The sequence below is a fragment of the Echinops telfairi genome, unplaced genomic scaffold (assembly GCF_000313985.2).
Source record: "Echinops telfairi isolate 266 unplaced genomic scaffold, ASM31398v2 ScPeMD7_22;HRSCAF=79, whole genome shotgun sequence".
Classification (NCBI taxonomy): domain Eukaryota; kingdom Metazoa; phylum Chordata; class Mammalia; order Afrosoricida; family Tenrecidae; genus Echinops; species Echinops telfairi.
In genome coordinates this window covers 14,894,918-14,914,835 of record NW_022103919.1, presented here as the reverse complement: position 1 = coordinate 14,914,835, position 19,918 = coordinate 14,894,918, and the positions used below count along the sequence as shown (strand labels likewise).

The following is a 19,918-nucleotide window of genomic DNA, read 5'->3' as shown; positions in this document are numbered from 1 at the left end:
TGTTATAATTTTCATAGCTTTCTCCTTTCATAGGTTTTTGGGGTTTTAATTTCCAAGCTTTCTATGGAGTTACTAATTTCTGGTAACATACTATTAATTTCTAAAAGCAACTTGAGCTGAAACTGTATCCCCTCCAATTATTTCTTCTTTTTAAAATAGCACGTTGGATGCAATATCTTTTAAAAAATATTTAATGATATTAATGATAGATGTTGATGTCCTTTTAATTTGGCATTTGGGGTCTTTTTGTCTGGATGGTTATTATTTAAGATTGGTCGTTAGAGCTCTTTAGAAATGCTGAGACTGTAGGAGGAACTTAATTAGTTTTAACCTTCAGGGAAGGATGGTTTAGCTGCTATTTGTTGGGAATACTCTGATATTGACATATCTTTTCTCTTGTGTTAGTCACATTACCAGAAAATGATCGTTTTATTTCCTGCTTGGAAGGTAAATGCCTCTTGCTGGGAACCTAGCAGAACACTGCAGGGGAGTGGCTGTAGACTGAGAAGGATTCACCACTAAGCCTTCAGTATTTTTTATTTCTCTCACTCTAATACTCATAGAATTCTGTGATATCAATCTAATTCAGTAGTAGGCTTTCTGGAGACTACAAATCATTCACCATTGGTCATCTGTTTTATAACTTCGAAAAATATTGTACTCTATCTTTAGTCTTATTCTCTTAAAAAAATCATTTCACTGTAATTTAGGGGAGGGTTGTGTTAGAGTAAAATCATATGATTTGTGTTCAATATACCATGTATATCTAGAAATAAGTTATAGTTTAAGGGGTTCAAGACCATGGTGGTTCAAGATCACTTATGTAAGGTTTCTTTTATGACTTCAAGCACATTTTCCCTCTCCCCTTTTCTTGAACATTTCTTAGTAAGCTTGCATTTCATCTTTACTTCGTCTGTTTCTTTAAAAATTTAACCTCATGTAATTCTATTTACATTTTTTATTTATTTCTATCCTGTGAAGCCTGGCTCACTGGAACAAGCCATGTTGGATGCGTTAGTGATGGATCGAGTAGATTTTGTGAAACTCTTAATAGAATATGGAGTAAACCTCCATAGATTTCTCACCATCCCCCGGCTGGAAGAGCTGTACAATACTGTGAGTATGGGGTCATTTCATCAATCAGCTCCCTGAAGTTTCATTTATTAGTGAGCTTAATGTTTACCATGTCCTTAATTGTTCATGTACAAAGATAGTTATAGAGAAAAAGACTTCCCAATCAAAGAAGAAACGTTCTTATCATTTCTGTTTTATCCTATCATTTTCATATTTCCAATTTTAATACCCCATGGTAATTTTTGTGCTTCCAATTTTAATAAAACATGCTTTAAGAGCCCATTGAGGTTTCAGTCATTACATAGCATACCACATAAGGATATATAGAATGCTATAGAAGTGTAAGCTAATAAAATATAGAAGTAGGTATAATTAAAGCAAAAAACCTGAATAAGAACAAATGGATTTTATTAAGATATTGAAGGCATATCAACTTAAGGCCACTGCTAAAATTCTCTTCCTGACAAATATCCTGTGCAAACTCTTTGTTGCTATAAGACACACTTCCTCATTGTGAGAACACCAATTGCCCAGTGCACCTGACTTCAAATGTCTTCCCTTTTGGTTTTAGTGGATTTTACCCTTACTCAAAGCCACAGTTAGATCTTGTCTCCATTTTTACTCAGTTTTATCCATCTAGTGTTAGTGGTGATTTGATTTTGAGCACACACATTTTCACATTATCGCTTTCTCAGTGTAAGTACCCAGTCTCTTTTATTGCTTGTAAACAACCTAAGAAGAAAAAGCTAGTATTCTTTCTTTACTGAGTTCTTTAAATCTTGGTTAAACATAGTAAGCATTCAATAAATTTTTTTTTTTAGACTGAAATTGTATGATAGGATAGATTACAGTAAAATGTTCATAAATGATAAAGGATACTTATAAATTACATAAGATTAGGAAAAAAATTTCTTCCTGCCTCTTGGCACATTAATTTAATTTAATCCTTCTTTCCCATCCTCCACCCCCACGCCCCCACCCCCACACACTTTGCTTTGAAAAATATTTCATTGTAATTAGATCTCTTGTGAAACACCTTCCTTAAAGTTAATTGGCTTATGCTTTACTGATAAAGATGTTGGGCTCAGATTGGGCTACTTATATATACTGAAACAATTTTCTCCCCTTAGCACATAGTAGTCTTAGGGAATAATTCTTCCTTTTGTTTATTATAGAAACAAGGACCTACTAATATGCTCTTACACCATCTTGTCCGAGACGTGAAACAGGTAACCTAATGATAAAGGTGTGGAAAGAATGTTTCTGTGTGTTGTTTGGCTTTATGATAGAGATGCTTTGCGAAATATAGATTTGGGTGTTTCTAGTGAATTACCTCTTAAAACATGTGGATCTGAACAGTTTCTTTACCAAACCAAACATTTCCCTTAATTTTACTGTATATTAAGTTATCAAAAATTTTTAAATTTAAGACTTGATACTCTGTACCTTCTGTTTTAATTATCAAGAATTTTTATTCAGATCCACAAAATAATTGAGAGTGCCTTTACTTGCCATCATGCTGAAACGCCCTTAGCAGCACATGCAAAGGGGCTTGTCTACCACAGTCCTTAAAACAATCCTCTTTCTAATATTTAATATTTGATGGAGAGAGTGTGGGCTTCCTGGGCATGTTGACTTTGTGGGGGACAGAGTTGCAGGACTTCAGAGGAAGACATTTAACTGGCAAATCAGTAGTAAGCAAATGTGCCCATGCGGATGTTAATTTAGTGTGTGTTGATTCCTATCAAAATGAAGCCACCTTGGTGGTGTCACTTGTAAAGCACCCAGCTACTAACTGAAAGGTCAGTGATTTAAACCCTCCAGCGACCCTGGGAGACGGTGTCTGTGAAGATGTAGCCTTGGAAACCATATGGGGGCAGTTCTGTTCTGTTCTAGAATGTTTCTTTGAGTCAGAATTGGTTTCCAACTTTAATGTTTTGTTGGCCTTACTCACAACTTCCGTGTGTCAGAGCCTATATTCCTGAAGCACTCTGGGTCCCTCTGAAATTTTACTATGAAGTAGATAGTCACGAAGACCCTGTCTTTCTAAGACAGATTTGAAAGGGCCCAAATAATCTTCATTTTGATGAGGACTCATCGCACTAGTAAATTTGTTGCACGGCCCTCCTACCAGCAGGAGTATTAGTCTTTGGACAGCCTCATGCTTGCTGTTTCCTTTGACTCTGTCTTCCCATGTTCCCTTTTCTTTCTACATCCTTCCATGCTCTCTGACATGTGACACAGTCAACCCAGGGAGAAGTGTTAGAGCCATTCAATGAAGAGTGAGGCTATGGATTTAACCTCAACTTCATGTTTGATCATACATGCTCATCTCCTATGTGGTTAAGTTCAAAAGACCAGGCCAATGAAACAAAAATCTGTGTTAAGCAAAAATGGAGGATGATCACATCATCTCACCCCCTCACCTGCTCTCTGAACACACAGTCGAGCTGGACCCTGTAGAAGTCACCTACCAGCATCACCTCCCTTTCTCTCATGTCACCTCATGAGAACTTGGCCCCAATTGCCACCTGCCTGGAAGGTCTTCCCGGTCTTCCAGAGCTAGTGGGGTCCATCAACGCCCTCTCCATCCCTGCATCCCCTTCCTCATTTTCAGGATGAGTGGTCCTGTCCTCTTAACAACCACAAAATGCCCTTGGTGTGGTTTGGTTGGGGGAATGGAGCACATAAGGGGAGGCAGGAGGGCCTGGGTTCCATAGGAGAGGGCACATGATGCCCACCAACTCTTTGCCCCAGCATCTTCTGGTTCTTGCTGAGTGGCCTTGGCCTCTTCCATCCTCATGTTTCCTATGAGAATTAACAATCCAGAGCAGAGAATATGGTGGCCAGGCTCTGTCTCCCCGAGCCCAGTCCACCTTTACCTGTGCGGGGCTGCTCAGGTGCCAACCAGCTGGCCTGGAGTCCTGCAGGCCCTGGTGCCTGAGGCCTCTATCTCACAATGCTTCTGTTCACGACCTGGTTCTACTTGGTCACCTCTTGGGGCTGGGAGCGGCTGATGTGGAGCCCACTTCCTGATGCTGAGGTTGCCTGCCCTCAGGATACTGGTTATAGCTGCCCCAGGCTTAGCCTCCAGTGGGGACGCAAAACCTGCCAGAGTGTCCAATCACTGCTGGTTCCATTTTAGCACTCCTCGTGATTAACCAATGCTCCCCCCCACCCCGCTACCTGGCACCCTGGTAGCTCAGGGAGACTGAACCCCCCGCTTATGAGTGGTAACATGCTATGCAATGGGAACTTCCTTTCTGTTTATACATAGGATCTACTCATGAGGGACCTCTGGGACTGTTATTGACAGATGCTTGTCATTGATACACAAAACAGCTGGATGGTAGACTTTTTACTATTGTAAATGTGAAATGTTGGATAATGAATCAGGACGTGAGGTCTAGGTATATATTTTCCCAGGGACAAATAAAATTTGTACCTGTATTTACATATATTTTATTCTAAATTGTGAGTGCATATGTGGATGCATGAGAGAGTGAGCTAACACTGATGATGCTACTTTATTAGCAAGTAGCTACTAATGCAGCGGCTTCTATTACTTGATTGGTTTATAGAGCTTATTAAAGATGTGAGTCTACTCTTTGAGTGAGGTCGATTTGGTTACGGTGAAAGAGATCGAAAAATAGAACCGAAAGTTATACATTTTAACTTGTTGCTTTTGTTACAGAATACCCTTCTCTCAGACTACAAAATCACACTGATTGACATTGGACTGGTCATCGAATACCTCATTGGTGGAGCATACTGCAGTAGCTACACCAGAAAAAGCTTCAGAGCGCTGTACAACAGCCTCTACCAAACACGCAAGGTAGCAACAATGGAAGGTGTCCTAGTAAAATTGAGGAAGATTAGGATTTGTAGTTTTAGGGAAAATGATGGGATTCACTTTTAAAATGGGCCCTCGGTTCATCCTTTATGGAGGAGTGCCTGCATGTCAGCTGTTGTGCTAAGGACAGGCACGCTGGCTAGATGGGAATAAAGACGGGGCTTTAGAAACTAGAGAGTACAGCACATATTCCTGCAATCTATGCGCTATGTGAACATATATGCTGTTATGCACGTGTTATATTGACAGCTACAACCTGGGCCATCATGACAGAGAAGTAATGGGATGTGAAAGGTTAGAGGAGGTGCAGCCAGTTCTCGTTTTCACTCCTCTTTGTTCCTTTTTTGAAAATACAGAGGTGAAAAATGTAACAGGACTAGATGTTTACACCACCATGTTCTACATCAAAGGTTGACGGATTGGGGTAATTATACAGAGATTGTATTAGAAGATACATGCAGAATGTACTTTAAAAACTAGAATAGAAAGTAAAATGTGCAGGATATATATTTTAAGTCTAGAAATGAAAGGTTAGAATTGCTGGTTGGTAGATTGGCAGAGATAACACTACCCATTTCTTAGAATTGCCTTTATAGACCAATAACTAGACTAATTCTCGTTAGAGGCCAGGGAAGCATTAGAAAAGGCAATTGGAGTTAGCCAGGGTGCAGGCAGCACCAATGAAACACAAAACGTTCCTCTCGTTGTTTAATACTCCCCCCCCACCACTATTATGACCCCCGTCTACCTTAAAAATCGGACTGGACCGGAGCACATACACTGGTACAGGTAAGAGCTCTTCACACATGGAATCCAGGACAGATAAATCCCTCAGGAACAGTAATGGCAGCAGCGATACCATGAAGGTAGGGGCAAGGTGGGGAGAGAAGGGGGAGAAAGGGGAAACTGATTACAAGGATCGATTTATTATCCACTTCCCCTCCCCCCTCAGGGGGACAAACAATAGAAATGTCGGTGACAGGAGACAGCAAACAGTATAAGATATGAAAATAGAAATAATTTATAGTTTATCAAGGGTTCACGAGGGTGGGAGGAAGAGGGAAAGAGGGGAAAATGAAGTGCTACCAAGGGCTCAAGTAGAAAGAAAATGTTTTGAAAATGATGATGGCAACATATGTACAAATACACTTGATAACAATTGATATATTGATGTACAAGAGCTGTAAGAACCCCCATAAAATGATAAAACAAAAGGTAATTGGGGGACCTTTTTGGTTGAGGGAAACCACAGATAGTGAAAGGTAAAGAGCTGTGGACATCAGTGTGTTTTTGCAGTGACCAGGAAACGTGTGTTGTTGGGGAAGAGCCCAGACACTGAATCCGAAAGGGAGTTTGGTCTACCACACTGGAATGCCAAACCAGTTTTAACCTTTGTTTTAAAAGGATCAGGTAAAGTAAAAACCACCGGTGGCTTTCATAATTGAACAAACGAAGCAAAACAAAATAAAAGGTAACCCACAACAATAATAAAGAAAATTTTCTTTATTAAGATTTCAGAGGTATTGGGATACACTGCAGGAGGGAGGGATTAACTGCTTCATTTAAATGGAGGATGTGCGCTTTGTGGTGAGGTTGCCAGGGGCAAGCATGAAGATTTCTTAGTGGGAACCCCTGTGGAGGTTGTTAGGGGATGTTACTATAGGGACCTTTCTGAAAATGACCCACCAATATTAAATTACCCAGTTCTCAGGTCCTTCTCCACAGAAGGAGCGCAGAGATCATCTATTTCATAGTAAACTAGATTGAACCAGTTGTCAGCACGACTTAAAGTTAGAGAGAATTCAGTTTCATGTCTAATTTTGCTAATTAATTAATCTGCAGCAAGAAATTTAACTTCTCTGTGGTCCAATTCCTTCACCTATAAAACAGGAATATTAATATGCCTCTCATACATTTGCTAGAGGAATTAAATAATATCCCAAACCCATATTCCTGCTACATCAGAGGTGAAGAGTAACTATTAACAATGATAATCAGTGTGATTATTATTATCATGATGTTCTTAATTTTATATCATAATACTATTAATTTGGTTATTATGTTTTAAATGTCTTGTTCTCATAATTTTGAAGTCTAATTTTTGTACATAAAATTCAAACTAAGAATAAATAAAGCAATCTAAGGCTTATGATTTGTATCATATTTTTTTTATCTTAGTCTATTTTAATGCTGCCTTTTTTGTTTCTCATTGATGAGTATACCATAATAGCAGTGAGTGGCTACTGGGTCAAGCCACTGGAATCCCAGTGAGTATCTTATATAACACCTGGAGAAGTTAGAGTAACATTCTAACTTAACCTTAACCTTGGAGCTGTTTGTGGGTAGAGGGTTTTTCTTATCAGAATGGTGAATCTTTATTGCTTGTTCTGAGCTTGTTCCAGGATAAAATGCCCATTGATGTCCATGGAATTTCCACCTGGAGAAGGTGTGCAGATATATAATTAGGAACAAGAGGGCATGCGTTCTTTCTAGTAGGAAATAACAATGGACTAACAAGAAAGAGGCTTTTCTTAGGTGGGCTTTCCTCGAGGGAGGTTAAATGCTCATCATGGATGAAGACAGAGAGAAACACGACAAATCTGTTTTCATTAGAAATGAACTTGTTTCTTTTTCTCAAAGAAATAAGCTGTTGATTGTTACAACGATCATGTCATTTTCTCTTTGTGTTTTATTTTAACAATAACACAACAACCAACACCAGAGCAGGAGCAGCTGTCCTCCGAGCCTTTCCCAGTCCACGCTGCACCGGAGACGGCCCTCAGGACACAGCCATGAGCCCGTAGACATCACATCCCATTCACAGTTCATCAGAACGGCCCAGCCGTACAGACTCAAGGTACCGTTGGCTGGTTTTAGGCGTGGAAACAGCAGTGGTTTTGCAGACTCTGGCTTTGTCTTCATTTAAAGGTGGACACAGGAGGCACAAGTAGAGGAACCGTTTGTGAGCACCATAAACCTGTGCAAGTCCGCAGCATGACACACTTGTCCTCTAACCACCATGCACAAGGGTTCAGGGCAGAGAACTGGCGACTAACGGACAGCCTGGGCTTGTACTTCAGCCTCGCTCCCGTATCCATCCCCGCCATGTCCCACGAGTGACTCAGGAAAGTAGTGCGAGTGTCATCATTAGACCAATACCACACCCCATTCCTTTATCCTCAAGGTTAATTGGATGTGACTCCTTGCTTCTTCCCTCCTCTCTTTACATCTTCTCCCCTCTGTGAATCTTTCTTGAGATGAATATTACAGGTAGGAGAGTCCAAGGGCATTTGTATGTTTGTGTCTGAGAGCGACCTTGTGGCCCCTCTCTCCTGGTGCCCCTCACACCTGCTTTCCTCTAGGCAGGAACGCTTTGGCCCAGAGTTTCAATGCAAATAGCTACTGGCCAGCGAGGTGTGCTTTCCATAGCCCCTAGAATGAAGATATAGTTTATAAATTCACTCTTGGTCATCATCAGTGAACACAGTTCCCTTTATTTATAGAAAAGAAATAAACATATGGCAATCTTTCCTATCGCCCCTCTAAACCCAAATAATAATCACTGAATTTTTTATTTGCCAGACATTATGCTAAGTACTTAGTTGAATTTGGGGGTGTAGGTGGGTAGGGAAAAATAATGCTGATTAGGAAACTGGTCTCTCTCCAAAGTAGTAATCATAATAGGATCTGATGACCTTTGAAATAAAAGGTCTCATAGACATCACGGGGAGGGAGAGAACAGAATTTGTGCTGAACTCCAAGTGGTGGGTTACCCACGTGGAGAATATAATTCTATTATTATATCACGATAGCTAGAAGCATAGAATCAGAATAAATGAAAAGAAACTAAAAACAACCTATTGATTTGGGTTCATGAGGGCAATACCAATGGCATTTTTTTCTAAGGGAAAGATAATGAATCTACCTGCTAAAGTGAAGTTAGTCTTTTATACTTTTCATTTATCCAAATAAAGTGTAATTTCAGTCTGTTCTCTTGAGTACCTAGAGCGATGCTGCTTTAACTTGTGTTAAATGAATGGAAGCCATCGTCTGAGAGACACTGCCTCTATTTAACATAACAAGCATTAGATTGCCTTTAAAAAGTCTAAATATTGGCTGCTGACTTATACAGTCCTATTATTTCCACCTCTTTTTTAGTTCTGATATTAAAAACAAATTCTTTAAGATCTTTTCTATGTTTCATTAGGTAAGCAGAACCATCACCTGACAGGGTAACCAGCCCCTAACACATCATCACGCGTCCAGGAGGCGCAATTGTACAGCGATAATAAGTAAAGATTACAGTAAAGTCATAAAGAGCATGAGAGATAGAAGAGAGAAGTAAATAATGGAGTCAGACACATTCCATGGTACCAAGCTCACCTCAGCCCCACTTGGTGTTCCACATGGAGAGAGCGAGACATTTAATGCTAACCAAGGCTTTTATATTCTCTGGGGACATGCAAGCCCCCTAATTACAGGTGAAGACATATGCCACAGGAAACAGTTGTGCTATAGGTAATACAGTAATGGGAGGGGGTTGATCTAGGGGTATACATGCAATAGGAAGAGGGATTAGGGGTATACATGTGGCAGGATAGGCGGATCCTAGATTCAGGATGGCAGCCTAACTTTGGATGTCACTGATCGGGTTTGACCTGTTCCCTGACTCAACTATGGAGACCAGTATCAGTAGGGTGTGAACTCCACTTACAGGAACCAAATCTATGACTGCAAGCCTTTAGGGAGAAGTAGCCCATTGTCCTTAGCACCAGGGGACAGGCCTACCATGGTGGGACCAGACAGTAGGCTGGCAGCTGACTGCCATAAGGGAAGTAACTTGACAATTATTTACTATTAGCTGCAAGCAGTGTCCTAAGTCTAACATATATCTGGGGGAGATGATCTGGGGGAGACGATTTGGGAGAAATCTTTCTGTTTCCCACAATTGTCCTCTCAAGTATTTGGAAATTCATTGCCATGTTATTTTCCAACAGGAAAAGACTGTAGCCCTTCATAAACAAAGGAAGAAGTCAAAAGAACAAACCCTATCAGAGGAGGCTGAGTCTACTGGCTTTATATACCCTTACAACGACTTGCTGGTTTGGGCTGTGCTCATGAAAAGGCAGAAGATGGCCATGTTTTTCTGGCAACATGGGGAAGAGGCCACGGTGAAGGCCGTCATTGCTTGCACACTCTACCGAGCCCTGGCCCATGAAGCTAAACAGAGCAACATGGTGGATGACGCCTCTGAAGAGCTGAGAAATTACTCAAAGTAGGCATTCTCTTCACTTCATGATAAACACCGACATTTCATTGACTGTTTAGACACTTTTATCTCCCTTACCGACCAAGTTATACACGTATAGACTCATTGTTGTGCATATTATGGACTTCCCTATTTAAAAAGTCCTTACGTACTTCAACAAGGAGCCCTCCCTGGTATTGGGTTGTGAATCACTCCAGGTGAGAAAAATTAGGCTTTCTACTCTCCTTAAGATTTATAGTCTTGGAAACTCACAGGGAAAGCTCCGCTCTATTGTACAGGGTCATTATTAAGTCACACTAGACTCGAGGACAGTGAGCAAGTATTCAAAGGGAGTCCTTATGGCATAGTGGATTACACATTGAGCTGCTAATTGTAAGATAAGCAGTTCAAACCTACCAGCCTCTGCTTAGGAGAAAGAGAAGGCTTTCTACTCCCATAAAGATTTTTAGCCTGATCCCAATTCTACCTTACAAGTCTGGCTAGACCAGAGCATGTACACTGGTACAGACAGGAACTGGAAACACAGGGACTCCAGGACAGATGATCCCTTCAGGACCAGTGGTGAGAGTGGTGATACTGGGAGGGTCGAGGGAGGGTGGGGTGTAAAGGGGGAACAGATTACATATAACCTCCTGTCTGGGGGATGGACAACAGAAAAGTGGGTGAAGGGAGATGTCAGACAGTGTAAGATATGACAAAGTAATAATCTATAAATCATCAAGTGTTCATGAGGGAGGGGGCAGCGGGGAGGGAAGGGGGAGCGGGGAGGGAGGGGGAAATGAGGAGTTGATGCCTGGGGCTTAAGTGGAGAGCAAATGTTTTGAGAATGATGAGGGTAACGAATGTACAAATGTGCTTTACACAATTGATGTATGTATGGATTGTGTTAAGAGTTGTATGAGCCCTTAATAAAATGATTAAAAAATAAAATAAAGGAAAAGTTAGGTGCAGAACAGTTTTAAAGACACACACGTAGCCTTGGAAATCCTAGGGAGTAGTTCCCCTCTGCCTCATAGCAATGTGATTCAGATGGGACTCTACGGCAGGTTTTGTGTGGTGGGTTTTAAGCAGCGTAAGGAGCTGTGTGGCATAAAGTGAAAAGAGGTGGCCTTCAAGTTAGATGACTTGGGTGTGCGTCCCAGTCGAGCTGCTTACTTCTGGGTCCAGTCGGGAGGCGTTTGTGGGTGAAAGCATCTTAACTGTGGACTTGCTTTGATGACACTGAAAGTCCCTCCTGACCCTCAGTTCTTTAACACTCAGTCGAAGGAAGAGCTGCGTCTCAAGCGAGAGAGTGAGCGAGAGAGAAGCACCATGTTAAGGAATCAGAGTGTGATGGCTGAGCAAGAAATTAAAAAACAAACAAAACTTTTGATCAAGTTAGAAATATGTGAGACTTAAAATTGTTCTTTGTTAGTGAGGAAAAGGGGGGAAATGCAGTTACTGGAAACTAATGTATAATTTTGGTTAGAAAATAAAGCCAAGCGCCAGAAAATGAAAGCATCTGTCTGTCAGAGGAGCAGCCTCGTGGAGAATGACAAAATCAGAAGCGGAGGGTGTTCCTGGTCTGGCTTTTTTCTGTTATTCATCGATTTTGCAGAATACTGAAAATCTACCCCATTTAAAAATAATCTTCAAAATGCAACCAAACTGGTTTCACAACAGGTTCCCATAATTACTCGTTCAGTGTGGAAGTCATTTTTGTCCAGAAGTGATGGATTCTTATTAAAGAGTTCAAAGATACGGGCTTCTCTCCATGAGTCAATCAGGCACTTCCGGTGCAAAGCAAATTCTGTTGTTGTTCTCAGGTGCCCTTGAGCCATTGCCCACCCACAGTGACCCAACAGGATGAAGCACTGCCCAGGCCTGCTGCATCCTCACATTCATGCCTGTGCTTCACCATCAGTGACCCAACAGGATGAAGCACTGCCCAGGCCTGCTGCATCCTCACATTCATGCCTGTGCTTGAGCCCGCTGCTGCAGCCACTGTGTCCATCCGTCTTGCCGAGGGTTCCCCTGTCCTGCCATCCTTCTACTTCACCACGCACGCTGTCTCTCTCCCTCTCCGGGGACTGGTCTCTGTTGACAACATGTTCAAAGTACACAGGACGAACTCTCTCCATCCTGGCCCAGACGGAGCACTCTGGCTGTACTTCTTCCAAGACAGATCTGCTTGTCCTTTTAGCAGTCCATGGTACTTTCAGTATTCTTTTCCAGCACCACAATGTAAATGCATCAGTTCTACGTCAGTCTTCCTTATTCAATGTCCAACTTTCACATGCACATGAGGCAATGGAAAATACCATGGTTTGGGCCACGTGCACCTTACCTCAAAGTAACATCCCTGCTTTTCATTACTCTAAAGAGGGCTTGTGCAGCAGGTTTACCTAATGCAACGTCTTTTGATCTCTTGACTGCTGCTGTCATGAGTATTGGTTGTGGATCCAACCAAGACAAAATCCTTGGTCATTTCAATCTTTTCTTCTGTAGCCTAACGTGCGGCGCGTGCGCGCGCACACACCCACACCCACACCCACCCACCCACACCCACACCCTTTCCGTCCTTATGAGAGGCAATACCTCTAAAATAACTTCTGTAAACTTAGTCCAACAAACTGCTGCTTGCTTTCTACCGCGGCTACCCAGTTGGTCATTTTGCTGAGTGTTCAGAGCGTTTCTGAGCCGGCCTGCTTTGGTCTCCTCCATTTCTGCAGACAGTTCGGCCAGCTGGCGCTGGATGTTTTGGAGAAGGCATTCAAGCAGAATGAGCGAATGGCCATGAAGTTGTTGACCTATGAACTCAAGAACTGGAGCAATGCTACCTCCTTGAAACTGGCAGTGTCCGGAGGATTGCGGCCCTTTGTCTCACATACTTGCACCCAGATGCTCCTGACCGACATGTGGATGGGGTGTCTCAAACTGAGGAAGCACACTTGGTTAAAGGTAAATTCGCTTGCCTTATGGAGTTTAATCTTAATTTGGTGTGTAGCGCTAGGTCCCTGAATTCCATTTTCTACTTGTTCTGAAGTTTATCTTTCACAAAACGAATTTGTATCTCTCATTCTCACCTATTAGCTGAGGGTCCTTACCTGTAGAACCTCTGACAACCAGTTGAGCTTCCACTACTGCAGTTTATTTTTTAAATGGGGGTAATTATATCTGTTTGATCCACCTCAGAGCCACCTAGGACTAGAGATGCTTAGAGATGTAAAAACGTATACAGGCAGGCGACAGCTCCTTGCCATCGAGCCAATTCCAACTCATAGGGACTATTATTTTCAAAGTCCTTTGGCCTGACCATTCGATCGTCACTAAACTCACTGCTAACAAGTTGATTGTAACTTGTGGCATCCCTATAGGACAGGGTAAAACTGCCCCTTTGGCTTTCCGAGACGGTAACTGTGTAAAGGAGCCGCGGCTGGTGGCTTGGCATTGCTGACCTTCTGCTTTGCAGTCCCAGGCGTAACCCATTGTAGTAAGACTTTTAAGTGGAAGTTTTCTCTACTGATGATACTAAGAGATAATAAACTAAATAAAATTAGTAAGCTAGATGCCTGTTTCTTAAAGCCTACTTCACACGCTTGTCCCCACACACTGCTGACCACCTCCAAGGCCCCGTTTCATTGTAGTTCAGTCTCATTGCTCACTCCTGAATAAGCAAGAGCAATTTAGTTAATGCCTAAGGATATTTGAACTCTGACAGAAAACCCAAGCCTAATACTTTAGGGTATGGTCAAGCTTTAAAAAGCACAAGTGCTTATGAAACTGAATGAAGGAAAACAAAGTATAAGCATTAAGAGGTTCGCCTTATATTTTTATTTTCCTTCGCAGGGGAAAACAAACAAATACTTTCTAGTGGCACTGACTCATGGCAACCCTGTGTATGTTAAGGTAGAAGTGTGCTCCCTAGACCTGGAAGGGCTGACTTTTTTTTTTCTTCCAGAATTAGATGATCAGGCTTGTCTTCTGAGGCATCTGTCAGTGAATCATACCGTCAACCTTTCAGTTAGCAGTCGAACTTAACCACTTGCTCTGCTTTGGGATTCCTCTGTCACTCAGAAAATCTCAGTGCCATCGAGTCAATTTTGACCAATAGCAGCCCTATAGGACAGATTAGAATTGCTCCTCTGGGTTTCTGAGGCCTTGAATCCTCACTTGAGTAGACAGCTTCATCTTTCTCTCATGGGAGTGGCTGGTGATTTCGAACAGCTGACCTTATGGTTGGCAGCTCGGTGTGTAGTCCACTATTGCACTAGGGCTCCTTCCTATTCTCCCTAAAGTTCTTAAAAATAAGATGTATCCCATTCAAATGACTACTTTTGATGAACCTTCTAGACAAGACTCCCCAAAATAAATGAAAGCAAACTATAAAACATGAAAAAGTCTGCACATCGCCATGCCCCAATGAGGTAATATAAATAAATGTCAATCTGATTGCCTTACATAGCTATCTCTTTAACAAAGGATCAAAGAAACAGAACGAAATTGTTTCCAAAAGAAATTCTTGGAGATGAGGAAATCACTTTCATCTGTGACGAAGTTCACGTCACAGCTCCAGGAGCAGCCAGTGTGAGGTGCTTATAGACAACTGCAAGTTTGGAAATAATTGTCCCCTGGCTGGGCGGTCTGCATATGTTAGGTGCTGTGAAGCAGTGAAGACTTCTTGCCCTTCCTTTGTTCTTAGCTGCTTGGAATTCCAAGCCCAGTGGGCCTGCCGCCAAAAGAGAGATGTAAAGAAGCAAGGTGAAACTGCCCTAAAACATAGAAGCGAATTAGTAATAAAGGAGCCTAGATCAGCTACTTAATGTTTCTGATGTGTGACATCACAATATAATAATAATAATAATAATAATAATAATAATAACAACAATATTATTTCCAGTGTCTAGATCCTAATTCAATCAGTGCTTGTCTTCTGAGTTTGGCAAACACGTGCAAATAATTCTCAGGTTTCCCTGGTTAGAATAGTTCCAAGTGGATGGGGACTGGAGGAAGACCCCCTAGGTTATATGGATGAGCACACTCCTTACATTGCTTTTAGGGTAATTGGTTTGATGTTAGCTCTTAGCTATGGGCTAATGATGTCATCGTTCTCAAGGCAATTGTTCTGTAGTAGACAGGGGCAAGAGGATGTGAGACCTCATCAAGAAGTGAGTTAAGAGTGAACGAGTGTCATATGATTAGTGTTTGTGCTAACTATGATATTTCTAGAGCTAAAAGATTTCATTTGTTTTGTGTTTAGCACCTGGATAGAAAATAAACAACATTTGGGTATGATTCCATCTAGGAAGGGAGAAAGTCAGAGAACCTTCACTGAGATCAAGCTATAAAATAAAGCAAGAAAAGACCATTTCAGTATGGAAAAGCCCATGGTCAACCCTGCAAGGTTGACCCGTGTCTGATCAGTGGTGTCACGAGGTTGGAGCTAGCCAGATGGCAACTCCTGCTCCTGGCAGCAGCACTGTTATCCCCCTCCACTTCCAGAACATAGAGAATCCTTAGTAATCTTTAGTATTACCTTGAATCACAGAACAATATGATAAAGACAGTTGCAAATTGCGTACGTGCCATTCTCTTAGATTATATAGACGCTAACAACAATTTTTTCATAAAATATTTCTGCATGGAATTGAAACATTATTAGTAACTGAGCAGAAGCTATTTTTAACTTGCATTCCTTGTTATAAATCATTTCATTGTCCTATAATTCATGTATCACACAAGTCAATAGTTCAATCGCATTAACAAGAGTTGTACAATCATCACTACAATCACTTTTAGAACATTTTCTTCACTTTTGTGCTCATCGTAGTTGGCTCTTCATCCCCCAACGTGCCCTGCCATTCTTCCAAGGAACCATTAATCCAATTACCTTCTTTATATATTTACCCATCCTGAATTTCATACACAGAAAACATTTTTTAAAAACCCCAAACTAAGAACAGTAATAAAGTAAAACAAAAACCTCAATCAAAAAGAAAGCAGAAAATAATAAAAACGAACAAATAGAAGACGGGTCATAAAGGAGATGAAATGATAAGGTGTTAAATTTTAGCCTAACTGTACCTGCAACAATTCACTTTCCACTGTGTTTGATTTTTATTCCTTTTCCTTTACTTGCTGCTTTATTGTCAAGAACGTTATTGACCTAGGTTCACAAATATATACTAATTGCCATAATATTGTAGCTAAAACACCAGGGAAAAAATGACAAAATCAGTGACTATAGGAAAACTGATAGCAACAGAAACAACAGGCTTGAGGTACCTGCAGGTGAAGTCAGGTGACTTGAAGCATCTTAGTACTTGGGTAACAGCCCTGGCTGCAGTACATTAGAAGGTTCCAAAAGAAGATTAGCCTAAAGCTGTAGCTTGTAGGTAGAGCTTGTGTGTCTATGGATACTCATAGACTAGACTTCTGAAAACTGTTTTTGTTGTAACTACCGGCAGGGGTTTTCAAATAAACAGTATAACCGTCTGCTTGGACACTGCTCAGACCGTCCATCGTCATTTTGGTGCCACCTCTCTGACATTGTCACTGAGGATAGACCGAACCCCTTCCCCGCAACATCCCCAGTGACATCACGGTGTATGACTTCAGTTTATATCATTTTGATTGGTATGTGGTTAGGTTGGATTTTGTCTTTGTTCCCTGTATTAGAGAACACTAAGGTCCACGAGAAACAGTGACCGGCAAGTGATTTTGCAACTTCTCCAATATTTAGTAAATCTAAAAATTTTTTAACTTTGAAAGGCCTCAAAATTGACTATATAAAAATACCATCATGAATGTAGCACAATATACCAAAAATGTGGGTGGATCTACACATTCCTTGAGTTTGTCTAGCATAGAAAATATTTACCGTATGTAGGATGGGTCATAGAGCTAACAGAATGTGGCCCTTCTTGGCTTTATAATATGACTAAATTTTAGCGTGCTTTTTGTGTGATACTTACCGCTTCATGGCTTTTACACATTATTAAAGCAATTTGTGCATTGAAAAATATTTCAGCATTGAAAAACTCCTTCTCATTGGCCCCTCTAAAGTCCAAACAAACTCATTGCTATCAAGATCATGTGACACATAGCAACTCTATGTAGAGTTTCCAAGGTTGCCAATCTTTAGATGAACAAGCCTCATCTTTCTACAGAGGAGCGACTGGTAGATTTGAGCAAATGACCTTGCAGTTAGCTGTCCAAACCTCACTTGGCAAAACCACCTAAGTCCCTGTCGGGGTAAACAATGGCAGTGTGATACACATGTTGTAAAAACATTCAAATGCATGTGTGTATCTGCTTGTCGCACTGCTGTTGAGTCAATGCCAACTTATAGAGACCCTACAGGACAGAGTAGAACTGTCCCTGTGCGTTTCCAAGGCTGTAACTCTTTCTTTCCAAGATTACTTCTCCCATGGAGTAGGCTGGTGGTTGCAAATGGATGACTTTATGGATTTCAGCCCAATGCTTAACCACTACATAACTGTATATGCATACAGTCTTAAATAATTAATAAAAATAAAAATAAGATTGCACTATATACGTGATTCTCTAAGTTATTTTTGTCCTGATTAACAATCTATATTAAATACTTTTTCATTATATTCAACATAGCTTTTATCTTTTCAATGCTTGCATAATATTCTATATTGGACACACCAGCTGTCTCTCTATAGGTGAACATTTAGGTGGATGCTGGTTTTCTGCTATTCTCAGTAACCATGCAGGGAACACCCCTACCCATATATGCTGGTGCTGATGAAATCTCTTTAGGGAGATGCTTTTATAGCTGGAATTACTGAGTTACCATTATGTGTAGAATTGAGGTGTAAACCGATTTGTGGATATCCCTGCTAATTTATATACTTTTGCATTCTTAATTCTATTATTTGGATATTATTTGTGTCTCACTATTTGTTTTGCTTTGTTTTCTTTTAAAGATCATCATAAGTATTCTTTTACCACCTGTCATCCTGACCCTGGAATTTAAGAGCAAAGCGGAGATGTCACATATCCCACAGACTCAGGACTCGCAGTTTACGTGGAACGATGGTGACCAGGGCCCCGGCAGTAGCAAGGAAAGTGCTTCTATGGTTAGTACAACATTACGTCATACATGAAATACCATCGTGAATCGAGTTTCCGTCATAGTGCACAGAAACACACACGATGAGAAATGTCTTTGTGTGGCAATCTGTTGAATGGGAACTTTTGTTTACACCCTCAGTCCAGTGATGACAGATGATCCTGGAATTGAAAAGTATTTTAAAAATGCCTTCTGAACTATTGCGCAGATATTTCATTATCTTCCACATAATCATTAACGCCATATATGATGGAGCAAAATATTCCCAAGCCAAATAGAAGACATTTATCTCTTCATTTGCCTTTGTGACTGGGCGAATAAATAGACGTTGTACTTCTCTAAAGCAACAACGAGAAGCGCCTCATCTTAAAATATTTATCTACAAAGGCACAGGCTTAGCATTTGTGTTGATCTTCTCACTTGTTCAATCCAGTGGCTATGAAAAGTTTCCTGTGCATTCCAAGATTTACACTTTTCCATAGGCAACTAGTGTGATCCCCTTCTCTCGCAGCCCATCTTCGCTGGGAGAATGTCCAATATGCTGCGGCTATATTCTCGGATCATTGCTTCTAAAGTTGTGACTTACTGTCAAGTGTAGTAAAATATATTTTTTGGTACTTACTACTTGGTAAATCTTCTGCACTGTAGAATAATGAAAAGCAGGCTGTTACTTTCAGGACTAAGGTGCTCCTGACCCAAGCCCTGTGTTTCCCATTGCCTCATATGCATGTGAAAGTTGAACATGAATAAGGATGACTGAAGTAGAATCCGTGCATTGTGTTTCTGGAGAAGAGCATTGACAGTATCATGGCCTGCAAAAGAATAAACAGATCTATCTTGGAAGAAGTATGGTCAGAGTGCTCCTTAGAGGCAAGGATGGAGAGACTTCGTTCTTACGTACTTTGGACATGTCAGGAAAGACATGCCCTTGGAGAAGGACATCATCTTTGGTAAAGTAGAGCGGCAGTGAAAGAGCGGATGGCCGTCAAGGAGATGGACAGACGCGGTGGCTGCAGCAAGGGGTTCCAGCAGAGGAACAGATGCGAGGACGGTGCAGGACAGGGTGTTGTGTCATTCTGTTGTACATCTAGTTGCTATGGGTGGAACCCACTTGATGGCACCCAACAACAACAACAACAACAAACTTTAACGATGCATCTTTCTTGAATATTATGTCTGGAGTGAATTTGCATTTATGAGGTATTTATTGTAATACATATTCTTTAATATTAAGTTAAGGTCAATTGTATATACCTGTGGTTGGTACCTATTGTGATGGATTTGGCATTCATTTTGATTATTGAATACCTCTTCCAGATCAATTGTTAAGTATTTTGGCTATCTCGCCTAAGTGTGGAGATATGTATACCCACCTGCTTTTCTTCTTCTCTTCCTCCTTCCATTGGTAGTTCCATCTGGGGTTCTTAGAATTTGAAATGACAGGTACACTCTAGAATCTCTGAGGTTATCCCTTACAAAGCTGAGCTAAGGATCCCTGACCGCACAGTGGGTAAGTGCTAGGCTGCTAACCAAAAGAATGGTAGTTTGAACACATCCAGTAGTTCTGTGTGGGAAAGACCTAGAAATCTGCTCCTGTAAAGATGACAGGTTAGGAAACCAGGTGGGGCAGTTCTACTGTGTC

General features: G+C 41.1%; 1 protein-coding gene across 1 annotated transcript in view; it reads left to right on the top strand.

Moving 5' to 3' along the window:
• Positions 1–224: 224 nt before the first annotated feature.
• TRPM6 (transient receptor potential cation channel subfamily M member 6) overlaps positions 225–19,918 on the top strand; it is a 103,729-nt gene continuing 84,035 nt past the window's right edge. Inside the window, exons 1-7 of the mRNA XM_045288587.1 lie at positions 225–1,116; positions 2,250–2,303; positions 4,769–4,909; positions 7,650–7,784; positions 9,925–10,202; positions 12,908–13,136; positions 18,131–18,283. Of these exons, the coding sequence (XP_045144522.1) occupies positions 1,003–1,116; positions 2,250–2,303; positions 4,769–4,909; positions 7,650–7,784; positions 9,925–10,202; positions 12,908–13,136; positions 18,131–18,283 (1,104 nt within the window). The 5' untranslated portion in view covers positions 225–1,002. The remainder of the gene's footprint in view (positions 1,117–2,249; positions 2,304–4,768; positions 4,910–7,649; positions 7,785–9,924; positions 10,203–12,907; positions 13,137–18,130; positions 18,284–19,918) is intronic.